Genomic DNA, 17,115 nt, shown 5'->3' with positions numbered 1-17,115 from the left:
AGAGAAAGAAGGCGTGGAGGTTTCATTTTTTATTTCTTTCTTAAGTATTTGCCAGCCGTTTGATTGACTCCCATCAATCCTCACATTTCATTTTGCGTACGTGTCACTAATGATTTTTCAAAAATTCATAGCATTACAAAGAGTAAGTTGTAGGAGCATCGTATTCAGTCATCAAAAAAGGAGACGGTAAATTGTTTTTAGTTTAGGTAGTACATTGTATAAATCTATGCCATGCATTGTTCAAATGAAGGGCAAGATTTAAACATTTAAACGAAATCATCATATTTGCCTGTCTAAACAAAACGATTCCAAACCACAATGTATGACAATGAAATACATTGGCGTATTGAACAACTTTCTAGGGACGGACGTACAGGTGATATCTTGAGATTTTCAAAACAGTCCAACACCAATTTCCCTTTTTGTTTTTGGCCCAAATGTTCCGCTACTTGAAATAAACGGGTGCTATTCTGATAAGGAAAAACCGTGCTCCAGACACTCTCTTTTGATATCTTGCATTAGACCTTGAAGTACAGTTGGGTTGCTCGTTACGACGGCATCAATGTGCTCAGACAACATTTCTTGCATGGAATCCACATCATCGACAGTCCACGCATACACTTTCTTCTTTCTCCTGTAGAAACCCGGACGTAAAGCATGAAATCTCATTAACATGCATCTATACACTCTAGGTATCTTACAATGCTAAAGCGTCTAAGTTGAAGTCATACCCATGCAGAATTCTCACAAGCTTCTCATCAATCAATGCGTGGTACACACCAACAACACCAGCACCTGTCATCCTCAGTAAGTTGCTTCTGGCCCCGGTCGACGGATCCATCATAACAATGTACCCGACCTGCAGTAATATCACCAAATGCTCATTCAAAACATAACATAACTGCCTTTTGAACTGAAACATCTGGTACTAGTATCAATATTTTTTCCCACTACCCTAGTGCGTGACCACAAACAATTTCATTGACTAAGCCCTGCCGGGACATGCAACAACAAACTGAAATAAAATATACTTAAATCTATAAAGGTGTTCATAGACTAGCATTTGCACTGGACAAAAGAAGGTTTTGGGCCAGGATAGTGCTGTACATCAGGTTTGTTTTTGAAGATCCAGAAACAGTAAGCAAGTTGTTTTGCCACTCAGATGTGCACAATCGGCAAATTTTTTTAATTTTCGTTCTTTTAATACTCAAAAACAGTTCAAAGAGTACGAAAAGGCTTTCAAATGGCAACCTACAAACCAACTAATATACAATTATTAACATCAATCTGTGTAAGAGAAAGGCCATTCTATCGCTAAGAAAACAAAAATAGAATGGACCTGGTTAGTAAGAAAAAGGCTGGTTCAGAGTACTTGATAGGTCCAGAAGCTTAGAGACCTCATCAAATCCAAATACCGGAAAGGAGAAACAAAGATAGAAGAATCACTTCCTTGTGCCAGCAAGTATTAAAACATTTATCAACATCAGCTCAAACTCTTGCAACAAGAGTTTACATTTGACAGCATAAGTGGTGACTTGCTGTGGGCAATGACAATCAATCCCAACTCTTGGTAGTAGTGTTACTATTGTCGTTACTATTTACTGTTTTGAGAAACAAAACTATCCAACTTACAAAGTAAATAAAATATGATATTTTAGTAAACCACGCCTAGCATATTTCAGCAATATTTCATATCATGGTTAGCGTGCTTTCTTCCTAGCTCACAAATCACACACCAACTTATACTTTGTTGGTTAGTTTAACTCACTCAATGCAGGTCTCCCCACGCTCAAAAGGCCACATGGCGCAGTGATGACCCTAACTGTACACCTGACGAGTTGAAATAATGCAGAAAAATAAATGAACAGAGAAATAAACCTTCTAGCTCTTAAACAAACATGTTTACAAGAAACTTTATTTAACATGTAGACCCCTGGCACTCAAGATATGCGATGATTGCAGTTAAATGGGAACCTACAACTTGACCACAATTATGCACGTAAATAAACCACTCTCTTGAGATAAAATTCCCCAACTAATCCAGTTAGCAAATTCAGAAACGAACACAAACCAATAATATCCTTTAATTCAAATGTGTTTCTGCAGAAATTATGCAAGAGACCAGAAAAAGAAAAATCGCATGTTGCTGGTTACCGTGACATCTGATGAGAGTCTGATTACATCCCTTGCTAAATTGTCACTTTTAGCCCATACAAGGCAGTTCTTACACTGCACCCTCTTAACCTGGAAAAAGTTTTAGGGAAGCTTGAGGTTACTTGGATAATAATGTTAACTGAAATTACAAATGTACCTGAATAATAACAACAATAACAATAATTATAAAAGTAATGAAAAATATTTCACATGACTTCAGTAAACATGAAGATGTTGACTACTTTGGGGATTTTAAGTGTAAATTGTGATTGTAACATTTTAAAAATAAAGAATAACAAGGGCAGAAGATGAAGCAGACAAACTTACAACAGAAAGTACATCCTTAGCAAGCCCTTTTTCAAATGAGGGAGGCCCGACCTTTACATCTAGAATCACCTGCTGAACTGAACCTGAAACTAACTGAAACAATAATCAGAACCAGAGTCAAAGAACAATTCGAGGGAGGGGGTTGCTAAGGCACACCAAAAGGATCATTTACATTGATGTAAAAGCAGATCATGAAAGATACCTCCAAAGCCTCTTCAATTGTAAGAATATTTTTATCAGGGACCTTTCCAGACTGATCCATGGAACCAAGATCTTTTATCTACAATCACAAACCAAAAGTATATTCTCAATCAACGTTATTGCAACTACCTAACAGTATAATTAAAAATGACGACAAGATGGTGTTCTCAAGAAATCCAGGATAGAGATATTTATTAACGTAGTTCAAACAAAAGCTTGATAGCAAACTCACCTCTTTCATACTTAAGTACCCAACCTTAGAAGTATTGTTTCCAGTTATCCTCTGCAAATCCCTGCCTGTGGCATTTGAGAATCAAATCTTTCAAATAAAATTCTAACAATGCAAGGCATAGTGATAGTTCAGAACTTGAAATCAAACTTTTAGTTGACATAGTATTTCAACGTCGCATCAGAGATCCAATAACACCTAGTCCACATAATTCAAGTTTGGTTGGGACCATTTAAAGCCAAACTTCAATGTTTGTTTAGTTACAATTACGTCTAGACTTCTGATATGATGAATGATGAGGATTTGACTAGTAAGAGGTATTCCAAGGATGCAAATGCCTGTATTGCTGGAAATACCATACGGATAAAATATGAAACTTTTTGTATATGCCAAATCAATTAATAATGTCTCGATTGAACATGTAAAATTTATACAATAGCATATCTTTGATAAATCATGTCCCACAAAGGGCAAAAACTGTGCTCATTACTGAAGCACGTCTTATTAATATAATTTTTCTTATGTTTATGAAATCACATAGAATAATATTTTGGTGAGGTTTTGGACAGTAGGATGGTCATCTAGTGTCTTAATATAGTAAAGTAATAAAGGGAAGTTCATCGCAGACTTTTTGTTGTTAGAAAAAGAAAAGCTCAGTGAAAATCATTGTTAATATTAAGGTGGTGCATGATGACAACAATCAGATATGGAGTCAAACTAGGAAAATTATGTGAAGTTTGTGACCCACTGTACCTGTCATGGAGCGCAAGCAAAACTCCATCTAAAGAACGAGAAACATCAATCTCAATGCAGTCGACTTGAGAGTGAAGAGCAAAACGATATGCAGCCATCTGTGAAGTAGTGAACAAAAGGATAAAAGTGTGTGAGAGAGACAGGGATAGCCGGATAGGAAACTCAATAGTCAGAGCTTTAAGTTAATATAAAAGTTCCAACGAAACTAATTAATTAAGATTGGGAGCTTACCGTGTTAGGAAAGGCCTTACTAGAGTCACCTCCGTGCGCACATACAAGAGGAGGCTCATTTAGCCAACCACACTTTCTCGACTGCATCTGTAGAAAGATTAAAAACTTCGACGGTAAATTATCTGAGCCTCCGGAATGAAAAATGTTACGTCCTTTGTAAATACCGAATTACGAGCATACACAACTTGCATATTGATGGGGAAAATATGCATCAGTCAGTTTGTCGCTGGCGTCAGATTCTATGTAGCTACAATCAAACTGTTAACACTTGATAATCTAAGCAGTTGGCAGCCAAACTAAAAGCACCCATGCCGTACAATAAAGCCTAAATTACACAATTCCTTGTCTTTTGTAAAACCTTGAGTAACTTTAAGAATTCTCCCAAATCAAGTTAAACCTAATGAGATATTACGGTTTGTTGTCTGGTGGCACTCAGCCCTACGATTCAATTCCGGCATTCTAAATTTATAATATGAATAAAAAATGTCAAAATTAAGATATTGATGGGTATTTTGTGTTAGTAGATAAAAGAAGAGGAAGGAGGTGGAAAATGTAAAAGGAAAGAGTACCTGATGAAAGAGTTTGAGTCTGAAGAGGAAGAAAATGGGAGGGACAAAAGCGATGAAGGCCACGCTTACGAGAATCGCGCGAAACAAGACTCTCTTTGAAGAAAATCTCCACTGCTGCCGTCTCTGAAGACTCTGATGCAGCAACGCTTGCCTCCTCCCAACTCTCGTTGAGATCGCCATTCTGGGCATACGACTCGTACTCACCTGAAACATCCACATATATGATATACGATAGGAGAATAGGCTATTTCAATTTTTAATTTCCCAATTTCTAATTTTTATTTGATAAATTAATTCCATTTTCATTTTTCATTTTCTTGAAAACTAAAAACTAGTTTGTTTTCAACGTTTAAAACTTTGAAAGTTGAAAGTTTAAATTAAAAGAATAAAAGTCAAGTGTGAGATAAATTCTCAATTATTTTGTTTTTCTTTTAATTTTACATTTTAAAAATTGAAAGTTGAACTTGTTTTTTTGGTTGACAAGGGGGCATAAGCATGAAAGGAAAGAAATATTATATAAGAATATCACCAGGTCACAATATTCCAGCTATATCTGCAGTTGGCAACCGATAATAAAAAGGAGGACCTTGCTCAAAAAAGACTAGACCCAAACTGACAAACCCAAACGAGCCAAATCATCACCAACAAAATTCTTTTGATGATAGATATGATGAATTTCACAAGACCAACTTTGGTGTATAAGGGCACGACAACTTAGTACCAAACTTCCTAGAGGGTGATTATCCACTTTTGCATTTGAAATCAATAATTTCATGCAAGTTGCAGTCTAATAAAAACACCTCGAACTTCAACGCATAGAATCTCACCTCAACCAAGATTAGCACAAAAATCAGAAACCCATGCCCCCATCCTGAGGACACCACCAACACCAATGAAAACTAAAAACGAAAAAAGTTGAACTTTTTAAAAAAGTTAAAACTAAAAATAAAAAACAAAATAGTCATCATAAGGCTCCAATAAATTTATCTTACAGTTCAATTTTATTGTTTAGAAAATTAATAATAACAAGTGAAAACACAAAACGAAATTTTGAAAATTAGAGAAACTAGTTGTTGGTTTTGGTTTTTAGTTTTTACCATTTTGAAAGAGGTATTTGTCGATTTTTGGAAACTTGGCTATTTATAAAGTTAAGAGGGTTATTGGCTAAAATCAAAGTCCAAAGAAAAAAGGGTCAACTTTATACAAGTTCGGTGGACAAATAAATAAATAAGTATTTTCGAACTAAAAATTAAAACTAGTTACCAAATGATATTTTCAGTTCTCCCTGCAATACTTACCGGCCTTTTAGCTTGAAACCATAAGGTTCAGTGCTAATGCACTTTTCCACAAGCCCGAGAAGAAGACCGGTTTTGTGTGAGGTGAATGAGGTGTGTCAAACCACGACGCTATGTATAATTATATACAAAGTTATCAAATCATTAAAAGAGAGTTGTAACGAAACATTTATAGTACTGTTCACTTTTAACGTTAATGACATTTTTACTCTAAAAAGTCACTTATGGTACTATTCACTTACAACACATTTTTGTTATTTTCATTTAAATTCAAAATTTTCAAGTCATTTTCATTAATTTTCCTTTATTAAAAATGTATGTGACATAAAATGAGGTTTGTAAAAATCACCACCTAAAATAAATTGTGAGCGATCAATTGTGTTTGGGCCAGTAAAAATCAGCAAAATTTGTTTGGGCCCAATAAAAATCAGCAATGTCTGTTTGGGCTGGGTTATGTATGGGGATGTATCAGGCGACCAGAACCTCGATCTTCTCCTCAACTTTCCCTCCAAAAATCGGCGATTCCTAAATCCCAATCTTCACTTCACAGTTGATGGTTGACACTCTCGCTCTCTGTGAGCTAAAGCTGTGAAGAGAGAAAGAAAGTAAAGAAGAAGAAGAAGAAGAAGAAGAAGAAGAAAATGGAGGAATACTTGCAGTACATGAAGACGTTGCGCTCTCAGATGAACGGTGCATTTCCATTTCGAATCCCTCTCTTTTCAATTTGTTAATATTTTCCTTTTTTTTTTTCTGAATTAATTACGCAAATTTCGACCGATTGATCTTTTCCTTTTTAATTCGAAAAATGTATAGATGTGGAAGATCAAGCTGCAAAGGTCTCAGTGGAAGAGCAAATGCAGTTGACCACCATTCAGACATTGGAGAACGATCTCAATTCTGGTTCTTCTCTTCTTCTTCGGATTTACATTTCGTGCTTAGTTTGACTCAATTTTTGTATGTGTGCAGGCAGTTTGCTCATTCTTTTAATCTGTGTTTAAAATTAATGAGTGCAAAATTTTGATTCGTTTCCTTCAATCTAATACCCGTATTTTCTCAAATGTTGGAACATCGAATTTTGTTCCTAGCTTCCTCGTACAGTAGACTCGTTTTAAATGTAAATTTAATGCTAATTATATGACCAAAATGCCATCAATTTATAAAGGACAGCCTTCAAACTGTTGAATCAAGTCTATCTTGACTCTTTGCTGCTACCCTATGGTTCTCAGACCCGCGAGAAGTGAGATTGAGGCACGAGATGCATTCAATTGGATTGGATCTGCGTTCAACTTGTTTGAATATTCTAGTTATTCAAGGATTTCTGTTGATTATAAGTCCTTTACAACATTTCGAGCAATTTAATGTATTCAGGTCCAGATGTTTTGGTCATTAAGGTTTCCTTTTAATTTGTAGTTAGTTGGGAAAGTAAAATCCAGCATCTTCCATTTGAACATTTCGAGCAGTTTAATGCATTGAGTTCCAGATATGAAACTACTTTCTATTTGCCATTTGTTCTTCAGTTAGTTGCCTTTTACACTTTTGAATTGTGACTCTTTTCTGTTGCAGCAATATCAGAAACAAAACGATTCATGGAAGACATTGAGCAGATGAAAAATGCGAAAGGTCAAGTATGCTCGCTAATTTTGGAAAAGCAGAGAAAGATGGCTTCTTTGGAGTCTGATTCGTCCACACTGATCCAGGTAGCCATTGTGTGTTTGTGTGTGGCTCTGCTGGTGTATGCTAATCAAGATGAGGTTAAAACTTAAGGCAATCAACTTGGCAACATGTAGTATCTACAAATGGAAGTTGTGAGGTGTGCAAATTATTGTAATAATCATCAATTTTCATAAAGTAAAACAGTGAAAAATGTAGAAACATTTTAGATCCAAGTGGACAGCTGCATCATCTTCCTCATTTCTTTGGTTTTAACTTTTGAAAAAGTCATTTTCTTCCTTATGTCTTCTGTTTCAGATGGAATTTCTAATTGCCCACCAAAGTTCCAAACACATGGCTTAAACTTTACTTGAAATAAAAAACATTGACCTGTTCTGAGTAGCTTCACGTCAATGGTATAACTATCTTCTATCCAATAGAAGCCTGTTTGATATTACACTTGTGTTGGTGTTCCATTTTCAGGTCAATACTTGGACTTGGGTCAGTTATTTTGCTTTAGTTTTCTTTATAACTCATAATCAGAAGCCCTTTCTTCTCTATAATGTGCGGTAGCCTTGCTTATATTCAAGTTCGTATAAGCCATGCTTTTGTTAATACCATGTTGATAAGTTTTTTAGTTCTATTTTCCGGCCATGCATGTCTGATTGTAAGAAGTTAAGAACGCAGGGACTATCTAACAAGTTAAAAAATTCAAAGTTCTGATATACATTACTATTTTGCTGAGTACACTTCATTTGGGAGTCTGGGTTTATCTGTTTCGTATAAGACAAAATTTATTTCATAAAAATATTTCGTTTGACTCTTTAATGGAATAGTAAAGGCGAGTTGAATTATGCATTTAGTGTTTATCATTTCACATCCCTGACTAGTATCCATTTTACTTTCAAAGAGAAATGAATAAGTTTATAATATGTTCAATTGCTCATGAGTCATGACAATAAATATTTTGGTACCTATGTAGACTCTGGAGCTTATCGAACAAGAAAGAATCAACTTATCTTCCAAGCTTATAGAAAAGAGGTATTTCAATACGCAAGCTAAATTGTTTAACATGAAGCTGATATTATATATCAAATTATTCCCAGCGAGGACACACATAAATCGAGAAAAAAAATACTTATCGACTTTCCATGTTTGTCATAACAGCACTCACTACGTGAAGGTTAGAGAGGATGTCAATGCCAAATTGCAGCAGCAACAGGTTTGGCTTTGGAGTCACCTTCATTTATATTGTGCTCTTTGTTCATTGCATTTATTGTTCCCTTTTTCAATATTGGTTAGGAATGGGTCTATTCTCACTGCACTCACATGGAACTGGGAGAGCATGGAATGGTACAACTTCATTCTTTTTTGTCTTTCTTTATTTACACATGTGATAGCTTCTTAAATGCTGTTGGCTATCTTTCTAGTTTACTGTAATACATATGCGTACAATTTCCTCACTTCTTTGACTTGATGTCTTGACTCTTGATTGAAGAAAGAGTAATTTTTATGCTATGGAGGTGGGACTCCTGTGGGTAATGAGAAGCTTAAATATTGAAGCCCATTTCTTTAAAATCCCACTACAGTAATGAAATAGATTTTAAGGGTGAGCCAGTACTCAACTGGAGCCCCAGAATAACCCATGAATCTATGTTTCCAACTGTGGCAAGTCCTTTTCCCCCTTCCTTCATAAAAACCGCTTATTTCTTCAGACTTGGACTAAATAAAAAATTTGGATTTTTGGAGATATGAAACTCATGCGTAATTATGTATTGCTGGGTCTTTTTTATCTTTCTTGCTTGTGCTTCTGACATAAAGTTTAAAGTAATGCAGATAGAAGTTAATTGTGTCACAGGACTAATTAGATTTTATGCAGGTTAAGGATAGCTTTGATGAGAAAAGAGGCGAGTTTCAAGGTATGGCCCTAGACTACTTAACTAGATGCTCTTCTGAGTTTGGGGTCTCTATCATCAACTTTCTGTTGTGCATATAATAAAATGGCAATGAGAGCAAATAAAATGTGATCTGTTAGTGAAGTTATTTATGCCTTCTAAGGTGAAGTCCTGAAAGAAAGCTGGTGATTTTGAAATTATTGCATTCAAATTGTTAATATTTTGCAACACAGTTGAACTAAAAGCATCATGCTGGAGCTGATGAAACCTCTTTACGCGTGCTGCCTTTGCAGTTTGCACCCTACCTTCCAAATGAAAATATGTAATAATCATTCTGTTTAAGAAAGAAGCAAGGCCTTCCTTGCCAAAACAAATTTGCCAATCATAATTGATGATCTGTTTCTTTATTTTAAATTGGCATATAAACTGCAGTCTATAAAATGGGTTATGAACAAGCTGTACCACTACCAAATTAGGTCTTGTAAGAGCAACTTGCCTCAGTTATACACCAGTGATAGGGAAAATATATCATGCTCCATATGATGCTAACAAGGTGTCTTTAATCCAAGACATGCCTCTGATACATGGTGATTTTACTCGTAATATTATTATTTTTACTTGTCTTATACAGGGAAGGCTAGTTTTGATAACCACCTCATCATGGACAACCAGGTATGGAACTACTTTGGTTGATCCTTAAGATGTATGGAGTTTTATGTAGTGGCAACCTTTCGATTTATTTTGTAATAACAGGGCAATGATGCAAGGAAGAACCTAATGAACATGTTGGATTCTGCTAAAGCCAAGCTTGATGAGATTTTACAAATGAACTCTGAACTTGTTATCGAGAACTGCAAGGTTGCCTCCACAGGATTTTTTTGGTTCCAACTTCCATTAAATTAGTATATATTGATTCTTTCTTTTAGGTGGGGTTACATAAAGTATATGTTGCCAGAAAGTTTGACGTGCTACATTCTTAGACAGTCAATTGAGGTGATATTTAGACAACCTAAACAACAGTCTAGGCTTGCGGGTTGGCAACATCACATGTCAGAGTCTGACAAGTGAAATTTCTCTCTCTCTACATGTATATGTAGGAAACATTCTCTGGAAGGCAGTATGATATACTTTGTCGCCAGATTGTTTGAACCTTTATTTAGATGGATTCTCGTTCTATGTATGATTCTGATTGACACTCTGAAAACAGAATATTTTGTACTCTTTGCTCAGAGATTATGACCGGTTTGGCCGTTTATATACATGAGTTGATTAGAGTGGATCTTGTTTGGACAAAGTTTTGTTGGTTTTCTGTTTTTGTCTTTTTATTTGGTATGTTCAGGCTTACATATTTAGCTAAAACTGACAATGTATTTTCATGAGAACCTACTGATATGATAAACAATTTGACTTGAAAGGAATCATATTAAGTTTATTCTGCTTTTCACATCACATCCTGTAGAACAACTTCCTTTATTAAATTAATATTGCAACTATTCGACTTCTCTTTGAGATCTGCTTCACAGTTTGAGTTGTGATTGTTTCTTATGCTGCTTTCTTGTACCGATTCAGATGAAGCAGGCTATTGAGCAAGTAAATTTGAGGGAAAACGATTTTACGGTCAGTTGTTTGCTAATACAAATAGGTTGATGTCTTTGTGGATGTATACATGCCTGTGTGGGTGCTTTCAGAAGCATAGGATTTAAAATTCGAAGCTAAGATATGCTCTGGGAAGTTGCTCTCACATGATTACTTTATTTTCTGCTAGTGTGTGTCCTTGGTTTTACTGTCCGGAATATGGAGTTTTGGTGGATTTTGAATTGAGTGAACTAATTTTTCATTTCTCTTCTCGTTATGGGTGATTCCAGCCAGAGCTAAGGGCAATGATATAAAGACCCTGGAAGAAGAATACAATGCTCTTCTATCAGACAAAGCTGGAGAAACTGAGTACTTGAATACTCTGCAGGACCAAATTGAGAAACTGAGGGTAAACTGTTTATCGGGTTTTTCTTTGGTGTTTAAAGATTTACAGAAATTTGTAACCATGTGACCATTTGGTGATATGGCCAATAAAAGTTCCAAAGCTGGGTTTGTTGGAGAGAGGGTTCTCACTTAAATAGACATGAAAAGGAATCATCTGGCTTTTGGTGCCTTCGTTTCCATGGAAATTTGATGGTTTTGAAATGTAGGATAATTGAAGTCTATCTTCACTGAATATTTTCTGGAAAGAAGATGATTTTATTTGAATAAGAAAAAATTATGTGTCCTTCCTTTCATTGAAATGTGCTTTTGACAGGGAATATCTCATGTGGTTAAATGTGCTTGCGGAGAGGAATACAAAGTGGAAGTGGGCATCTGTGCATAAAAAAAACTTGAAACACATGCATGAATTGCGGAAGATGGAAGTCTGAGAATGAAATCATCAGTTGGCTAATGGCTAGAGCCTAGAATACTTGGCTTGCTTTTCAGGTAACTGTTCAAACAAGAACTGAAACCAAATCTAGTTCCTTTCTTGCAACAGGGACATAATGATATTTGCTTTAGTTGAAATTAATTTGTCTTTTTGTGCATTGGCGTTGGTTAAAATTGTACAAATTTCCGTCACAAACACTATACAATAAGTGAAAATGCCTTTGTGTAAGTGAGAAATTAGTTCTCTTAGATATACACTAACGGAAAAATGTCTTTGACATTCACCTAGCTAACTTGGCTTTGGATAGCAGTCTATCTGCCACTAACTCACCACATATACATGGGTTAGTTCTGTAACCTTAGGTAGTTCTTATGTTCCATGCTAACATGGGCTAACGAATGCTTAAACAAGGCACTTTAAGGTGCGTTTGAATGTCCAGTAGACATCATTCATGAACGGGAGGGTGCCCTTTTTGTAGTAGTCAGTAATGAAATTAAAAGATATATAGGGAAGGGCGGAAACTGAAAATTCAGTTATTTTATATGTATATGCTTGCTTGCACAAAGAGAAATTACTTACAGGTAGTTGAGATGTATATTCCCTTATATGTGGCACTCAGACTTTTGCTTGAGTTGTCGAAATATATTCCCCATATAAACAAGTAAAGGAGAGATAATGGAAAAAACTAAAAGCACTTGATCCCAAGTGCTTCAAGTGCTGCTGAGATTTCATGGGCTTGGTAGCTCTCCACGAGGGCAATGTTAGGGCTATCCTGTGGGACTACATCTTCTCTTTTGAGACTATCTTTACCGTGAATAAGCTTCTCACTGCCATACTCAACAGAGCCTCTTGGAACTAGGGTCTTGTGGAGGCCGGTCAGCAAGTCTTCATTGTCTGTATCTCCTTCTTCCCCGACAAATACAACCACTTTCAAAAGATCAATGGCCCACCTGACGGAAAGATATCTACATAGGAGAATAGAAGAGCAACTTAGTAATACCTAAATATTCTGATGCTTTCATCAGTGTAGTGTTGGATAATAACAATATAGTAAGCAAATGAAACCCAACCTTAGTGCTTGTACTCTTGATGCAACTAGGGGTACAACAGTTAACCTTTAAGCTACACGAGTGTAGACAAGGTTGCATCGGAAGCCCCTCATCGCAGCAATTGGCGCAGGTCGTCAACCCGTCGAGTCTACAATTGTTACAGTAGAACATAGATATTTTTTATTATGAAACTACAAATATGTCTTAAGGAACCACTTTCCATTGAGGTTGGTAGTTTCTCTACAGTATACAAGTTTCTCACCTTGGCTCCTAGTTTCACACTATAAGAGTAGCACCTAGAGCTACTTGATCTGGCATACTCCACGACATCATCCTCAGCTCCAACTTCTAGCCTGGCTAGCCTTGGAACCATGGACCTCACATTCTCCCCAGGCCATCTGTACTCGATATGGGTTTCATAATCTGCATCAGCTGCTAGATCCCTCCACGGGTAGTACATTTCACTCCCACTTTTGCAGACCAACACGTCAAAATCTTCTATGTTTACTTGGCACCCTTTAAACGCTTTCATGATATCTTGTAAGCTGGAACCAGTTAACAGCACAATGCCTACTCGACCCTGGCCATAGCCTAAGCCTGCTGCTTTCTTTACATTCACTAGAATTTCTTGAAATACCTGGGTGCCGTCTCCATTCTGGTCATAACAGTCGATGGCAATTACAAATAGACTCTGCCTTCTGCCAGGACCATAAGTAGCACCTACATTGCTAGTGGACGAAGACATTCTAGTTATGGCTTCAATCAGTTCCCTCTGTCTAGTTGCTGCATCGAGCTCTCCATTATGCTTGAAGTCTCCTTCCACAGAGAATCTCAAAGAAAGGTCTTCCACATCTTTTAGAGACTCATTCAATGGCTCTTCAGTAATTGGCGTGATCTGAAGACGGGTAGTGCGATGACGGTTTCTGGAATGTTCAACATGGGAGAGGTAGTTTTGGCAGTGTTCTGGCCACGAAAAGCGGTGGATGTTCTTCAGGCCGTTATTTCTGCATTCAAGCAGAGGTTTTTTTCTCCGACATGCTTTGAGCAGTGCCTCTTCTATGGCTTTCTGGTCATGTGGGTCAACTAGGAGGCCGTTGTTTAGTGCCTGGTAATACAGAGTCAACTATCCGTTAGTTCATTAGACACAAAGCAACAATAAAGTATTCCACGTCTCTGATAGTCGTGAGAACCATTAATACAAGTGAGCTTCACCTCTGTTTGTGGAAATAATGTGGTAACTAAATGCGGTATAAATAATATAATTACCTTCAGAATATCCACAGGCCCTCCATTTTTGGTGGCGACCACCGGTAAACCATAAGCAGCTGCCTGGAAACAAAACCACAAGAACATTATATACACTGTTTGCAGTGAGGAATTTATGACAAATAATTACCGTTTCATAAGATTATCTGCACTAGAGCCTAGAAGTGAAACAGATGATCATGAAAAGCTCACCTCTATAATTGTGAGCCCGAAAGGTTCCACGAGAGCTGGGTTGATGAAAACTCCCTTCAATGGAAATCACTGTAATTTGTTACTCTCAGAAATTGAAGTGTTGAAAATAAATGACCAGCAGGTAACATAGTACGAAAACAGATTATTTGGGGACGATGATACAAGGGTCATCTGACCTTGTGAAGCCAACCAAGGCTCATTTTTAAAGAAATAATTGAAGCCCTATATGATACAGTGTGTGTACCTTTGTTTTTGCAACTAGACGATAAATGTCTGGCACATCTAATTGCTTGTGATGCTTAGGATAGGCCACTTGCCCATACAGATCATACTTGTCAATGAGCCTGAGTACAGTTGTAAGAACAACCGAGCTACTATTTGACATTTCTTCAATGTCATCTCTGTTACCAAGTATTAGTGTCTGCATAAGCAACAGGTGTAACCCAGCATTAGTGTCTGGTTTAAGAATACATGATCCAGTTATCGGAAATCAAAGTATGAACTTTACCTAGTTAGCTAGCTCCCGAAGAGCTCGGCATTCCCCAAAGGCCTTGAGCAAGGTAGTAACATTTTTCTTGGGGTCAGGACGAGACAATGCAAGTATAGTGGGCTTGTGAGGGTTGGTAAAAAATCGCATTACCTGCATTGCAACAAACGAAATCAGCCTCAGCATGCAATAACATGCCTATTGTAAGTCAGTCTAAGCCTAGTTTATTTATAGGAAGATCTCCATTCACTCTTTCTGTGGAGGATCGGAAATGCTATGGAGGAGATGGGAGATTGTTTTATTTCCGGTGGACAAAATGCATATATACCTGTATAACCAATTGAAGGGAATGGGAATATGTAAAAGGGAAACAGGTGGAAGAATATGCAACCTCAGACCAGATTGGAGGCAGATGCCTTTTGCTTTGACCTCTATCAGAGCCAATCAAGGATTTGAGATCTCCATCTCCTTCGGAATCATGGGCAGTAACATAGCTGAAGTCCATGCCTGGCGGTATAACCTAAATGTCGGCACCACGTAGTGATTAGTCTGTACAAGACTTTGGGAAGAAAAGAATGAAATATGAGACATGACGTTAAGTCATTAATCTTTCATTTGGAAATCCACAATCACTGACAGTGAGAAGGAGAAGAGAATGTGAAGTGTTGCTTACCACCATTCTTGGCATGTATCGTCCAAGGCAACTGACTCCACGACGTCTCCTAACCCTAAGTTTCCTCTCCAACTTGAGGTCAAAGCCATCATAGAGTCCCCATTGCTCTTCGATTTCTTGCCTAGTGCTGGTGACCACCATTTCAGCAGAATCCAACCCCAGCTCCTCACCCTCAATCCTCCTCATGATTTTGTAGGTTGCGTTGATGTCCTCCTTTGTCAACCTCCCTTGTTTGAGCAATTGTTCAAACTTGTTTCGGCTTAAGGAATGCCCAGTTAGCACCATTGGCACATTCAAAGCCCCGGACAAGTGAGCAGCCACCTCCCCAGCATCGGCATAGTGGCCATGGATCACATAAGGCCATGTGGGTTTTCCCCCGTTGACTTCTTCACCAAGAGCTCTTGCCATGTTCGCAATGTGGCCGAGAGCCCCATCAACGAATTCAGGTATGTGAGGCCAAAGTGACTCTTTGGGTATATACCTGCAGGCAGCATGCCTCAATCAAAATCATGTTCACATCTGGAGTTGGACTAGGTCACTAGACACATACTAGGGCAGTAGGATCAAGAAAAAAAGGATTGAAGAGTTACTTATAGCAGGGTCCACAGGGGAGGCGGACAATGTAGGCTCCGCAGCTGCCACTTCCATCAGGTGGACATATGAGCATCTCATTGGGTTCACCGTAGCTGGAGTCTACCTCCGATGAAGTAATTTGTCTCGTTAGCAGATCAACTCGGTAGACTCCCTTTGTATTAGCCAGAGCACGAGCAAGTTCAATCACATACTTGACCTGAAAATCGCAGGCACCATGCATACGTAAATCCATATACATTCCATTAGTATTAATTTCATACAAGATATTACTTCTTGATGAATATATTATCATTCTGAATCAACAGATCATTGTTCTTACCTGGCCGCCTGTATCAGAATCTCTTCCGAGTTCCATGTTTTCTCCACGCACCAACCCATGCATACTACAACATGTCATTGATGTCAAGAACAAGAAACGCACTATGAGTGATCAAATTGTACGACACACTTTGACTTTCAACTGCATATGCAAAAATATATACGTACCTGATCAGGACAATGTAAAGATGCCTAGACTTGTTAACATCATCGGACCACACAGGCATGTCGGATTTACTTCTTAAAATATCCTTCACGGTTGGTTCTGCAGAACTCACGTCCCCCTTTTCCTTCTCGCCTTCAGACAGCTCGGAAAGGTCATCCTCCGCGTCATGGCGCCCTTGTTCCCTGTCCAGACGTCGTTTGACAAGCCTTCGAGCGTCATCCCATGCTATCTGCACTCACTCACCCACACACCAAGTTCGAACCAGATTCCTTCTTTTTCTTCGTTAAATAGCTAGTTTTAGTTGAGCACTTGATTCACTCACCTGTTTCTTTTTACGGGCGAGATGCCAAATGCGCCAGCACATATTCTCAAGCCTATTGCTGCGTTCTCGGGTATTCCTTGTAGCTATTACCTGCACCACCATACCCATTAATTTAATACCTCTCACATTAATTTAACTTTTAAAACATGAGTTTTATTAGCTAGTTAGTTTTTTATCAACACTAAACAAATACAGAATATTGCTTCCACCTTTCATGAGATCAGAGTTTTAGGATTGGACCAAAAAAATGGGAACATACATGTACATGAGAAATGCTTTAGTGTGCCGAGAAGACGGCCTGGTACACCAAGTGTATCAATACAATTATTTGAAT

The 17,115-nt window shown here is 37.6% G+C and overlaps 2 protein-coding genes and 1 pseudogene across 7 annotated transcripts; 1 reads left to right on the top strand and 2 right to left on the bottom strand.

Moving 5' to 3' along the window:
- Positions 1-3: 3 nt before the first annotated feature.
- Positions 4-4,720, bottom strand: LOC103956577 (glycerophosphodiester phosphodiesterase GDPD4). Of its 4 annotated transcripts, XR_007255144.1 has the most exons (10): positions 4,465-4,720; positions 3,896-3,982; positions 3,665-3,762; positions 2,915-2,975; positions 2,684-2,761; positions 2,482-2,574; positions 2,155-2,244; positions 1,769-1,830; positions 1,340-1,397; positions 731-859 (listed from the first exon to the last, which is right to left on the bottom strand). XR_007255144.1 is itself a non-coding variant. In XM_048575854.1 (9 exons), exons 1-9 carry the CDS (start codon positions 4,681-4,683, stop codon positions 466-468), a joined length of 1,023 nt encoding a protein of 340 aa, XP_048431811.1. In that variant the 5' UTR covers positions 4,684-4,698; the 3' UTR covers positions 4-465. The 4 variants fall into 4 exon arrangements, 2 of the variants coding, with proteins under 2 accessions (XP_048431811.1, XP_048431812.1); XM_048575854.1 differs by lacking the exons at positions 1,340-1,397; positions 1,769-1,830 and adding an exon at positions 4-634 and having other exon boundaries at positions 732-859; positions 4,465-4,698; XR_007255145.1 differs by lacking the exon at positions 1,340-1,397 and having other exon boundaries at positions 732-859; positions 4,465-4,719.
- Positions 4,721-6,253: 1,533 nt separating this feature from the next.
- On the top strand, positions 6,254-11,942 carry LOC103956576. Of its 3 annotated transcripts, XM_009368596.3 has the most exons (12): positions 6,255-6,449; positions 6,573-6,659; positions 7,323-7,456; positions 8,392-8,450; positions 8,577-8,631; positions 8,712-8,762; positions 9,289-9,328; positions 9,936-9,976; positions 10,058-10,162; positions 10,874-10,921; positions 11,170-11,288; positions 11,598-11,942. In XM_009368596.3, exons 1-11 carry the CDS (start codon positions 6,401-6,403, stop codon positions 11,191-11,193), a joined length of 693 nt encoding a protein of 230 aa, XP_009366871.2. In that variant the 5' UTR covers positions 6,255-6,400; the 3' UTR covers positions 11,194-11,288; positions 11,598-11,942. The 3 variants fall into 3 exon arrangements, with proteins under 3 accessions (XP_048431834.1, XP_048431833.1, XP_009366871.2); XM_048575877.1 differs by lacking the exon at positions 10,058-10,162 and having other exon boundaries at positions 6,254-6,449; XM_048575876.1 differs by lacking the exon at positions 10,874-10,921 and having other exon boundaries at positions 6,254-6,449.
- A 289-nt stretch (positions 11,943-12,231) lies between these two features.
- On the bottom strand, positions 12,232-16,873 carry LOC103956574 (annotated as a pseudogene).
- Between the last annotated feature and the right edge of the window lie 242 nt (positions 16,874-17,115).

Source organism: the organism of the source record quoted next, unplaced genomic scaffold (genome assembly GCF_019419815.1).
Source record: "Pyrus x bretschneideri cultivar Hongxiangsu unplaced genomic scaffold, Pyrus_bretschneideri_v1 Contig81, whole genome shotgun sequence".
In the NCBI taxonomy this organism is placed as follows: Eukaryota; Viridiplantae; Streptophyta; class Magnoliopsida; order Rosales; family Rosaceae; genus Pyrus; species Pyrus x bretschneideri.
Note: the sequence above shows the minus strand (reverse complement) of the source record. Positions and strands in the feature narration are given on the sequence as shown.

Coding starts and splice junctions, on each gene's coding strand:
- LOC103956576 (XM_009368596.3), top strand. CDS start 6,401: ATGGAGGAATACTTGCAGTACATGAAGACGTTGCGCTCTCAGATGAAC. Junction 6,450..6,572: donor GTTGCGCTCTCAGATGAACG/GTGCATTTCCAT, acceptor AAAAATGTATAG/ATGTGGAAGATCAAGCTGCA. Junction 10,163..10,873: donor TTGTTATCGAGAACTGCAAG/GTTGCCTCCACA, acceptor GTACCGATTCAG/ATGAAGCAGGCTATTGAGCA.
- LOC103956577 (XM_048575854.1), bottom strand. CDS start 4,683: ATGTGGATGTTTCAGGTGAGTACGAGTCGTATGCCCAGAATGGCGATC. Junction 2,976..3,664: donor TTGCTTGCGCTCCATGACAG/GTACAGTGGGTC, acceptor TGCCACAGGCAG/GGATTTGCAGAGGATAACTG. Junction 2,575..2,683: donor CAATTGAAGAGGCTTTGGAG/GTATCTTTCATG, acceptor TTATTGTTTCAG/TTAGTTTCAGGTTCAGTTCA.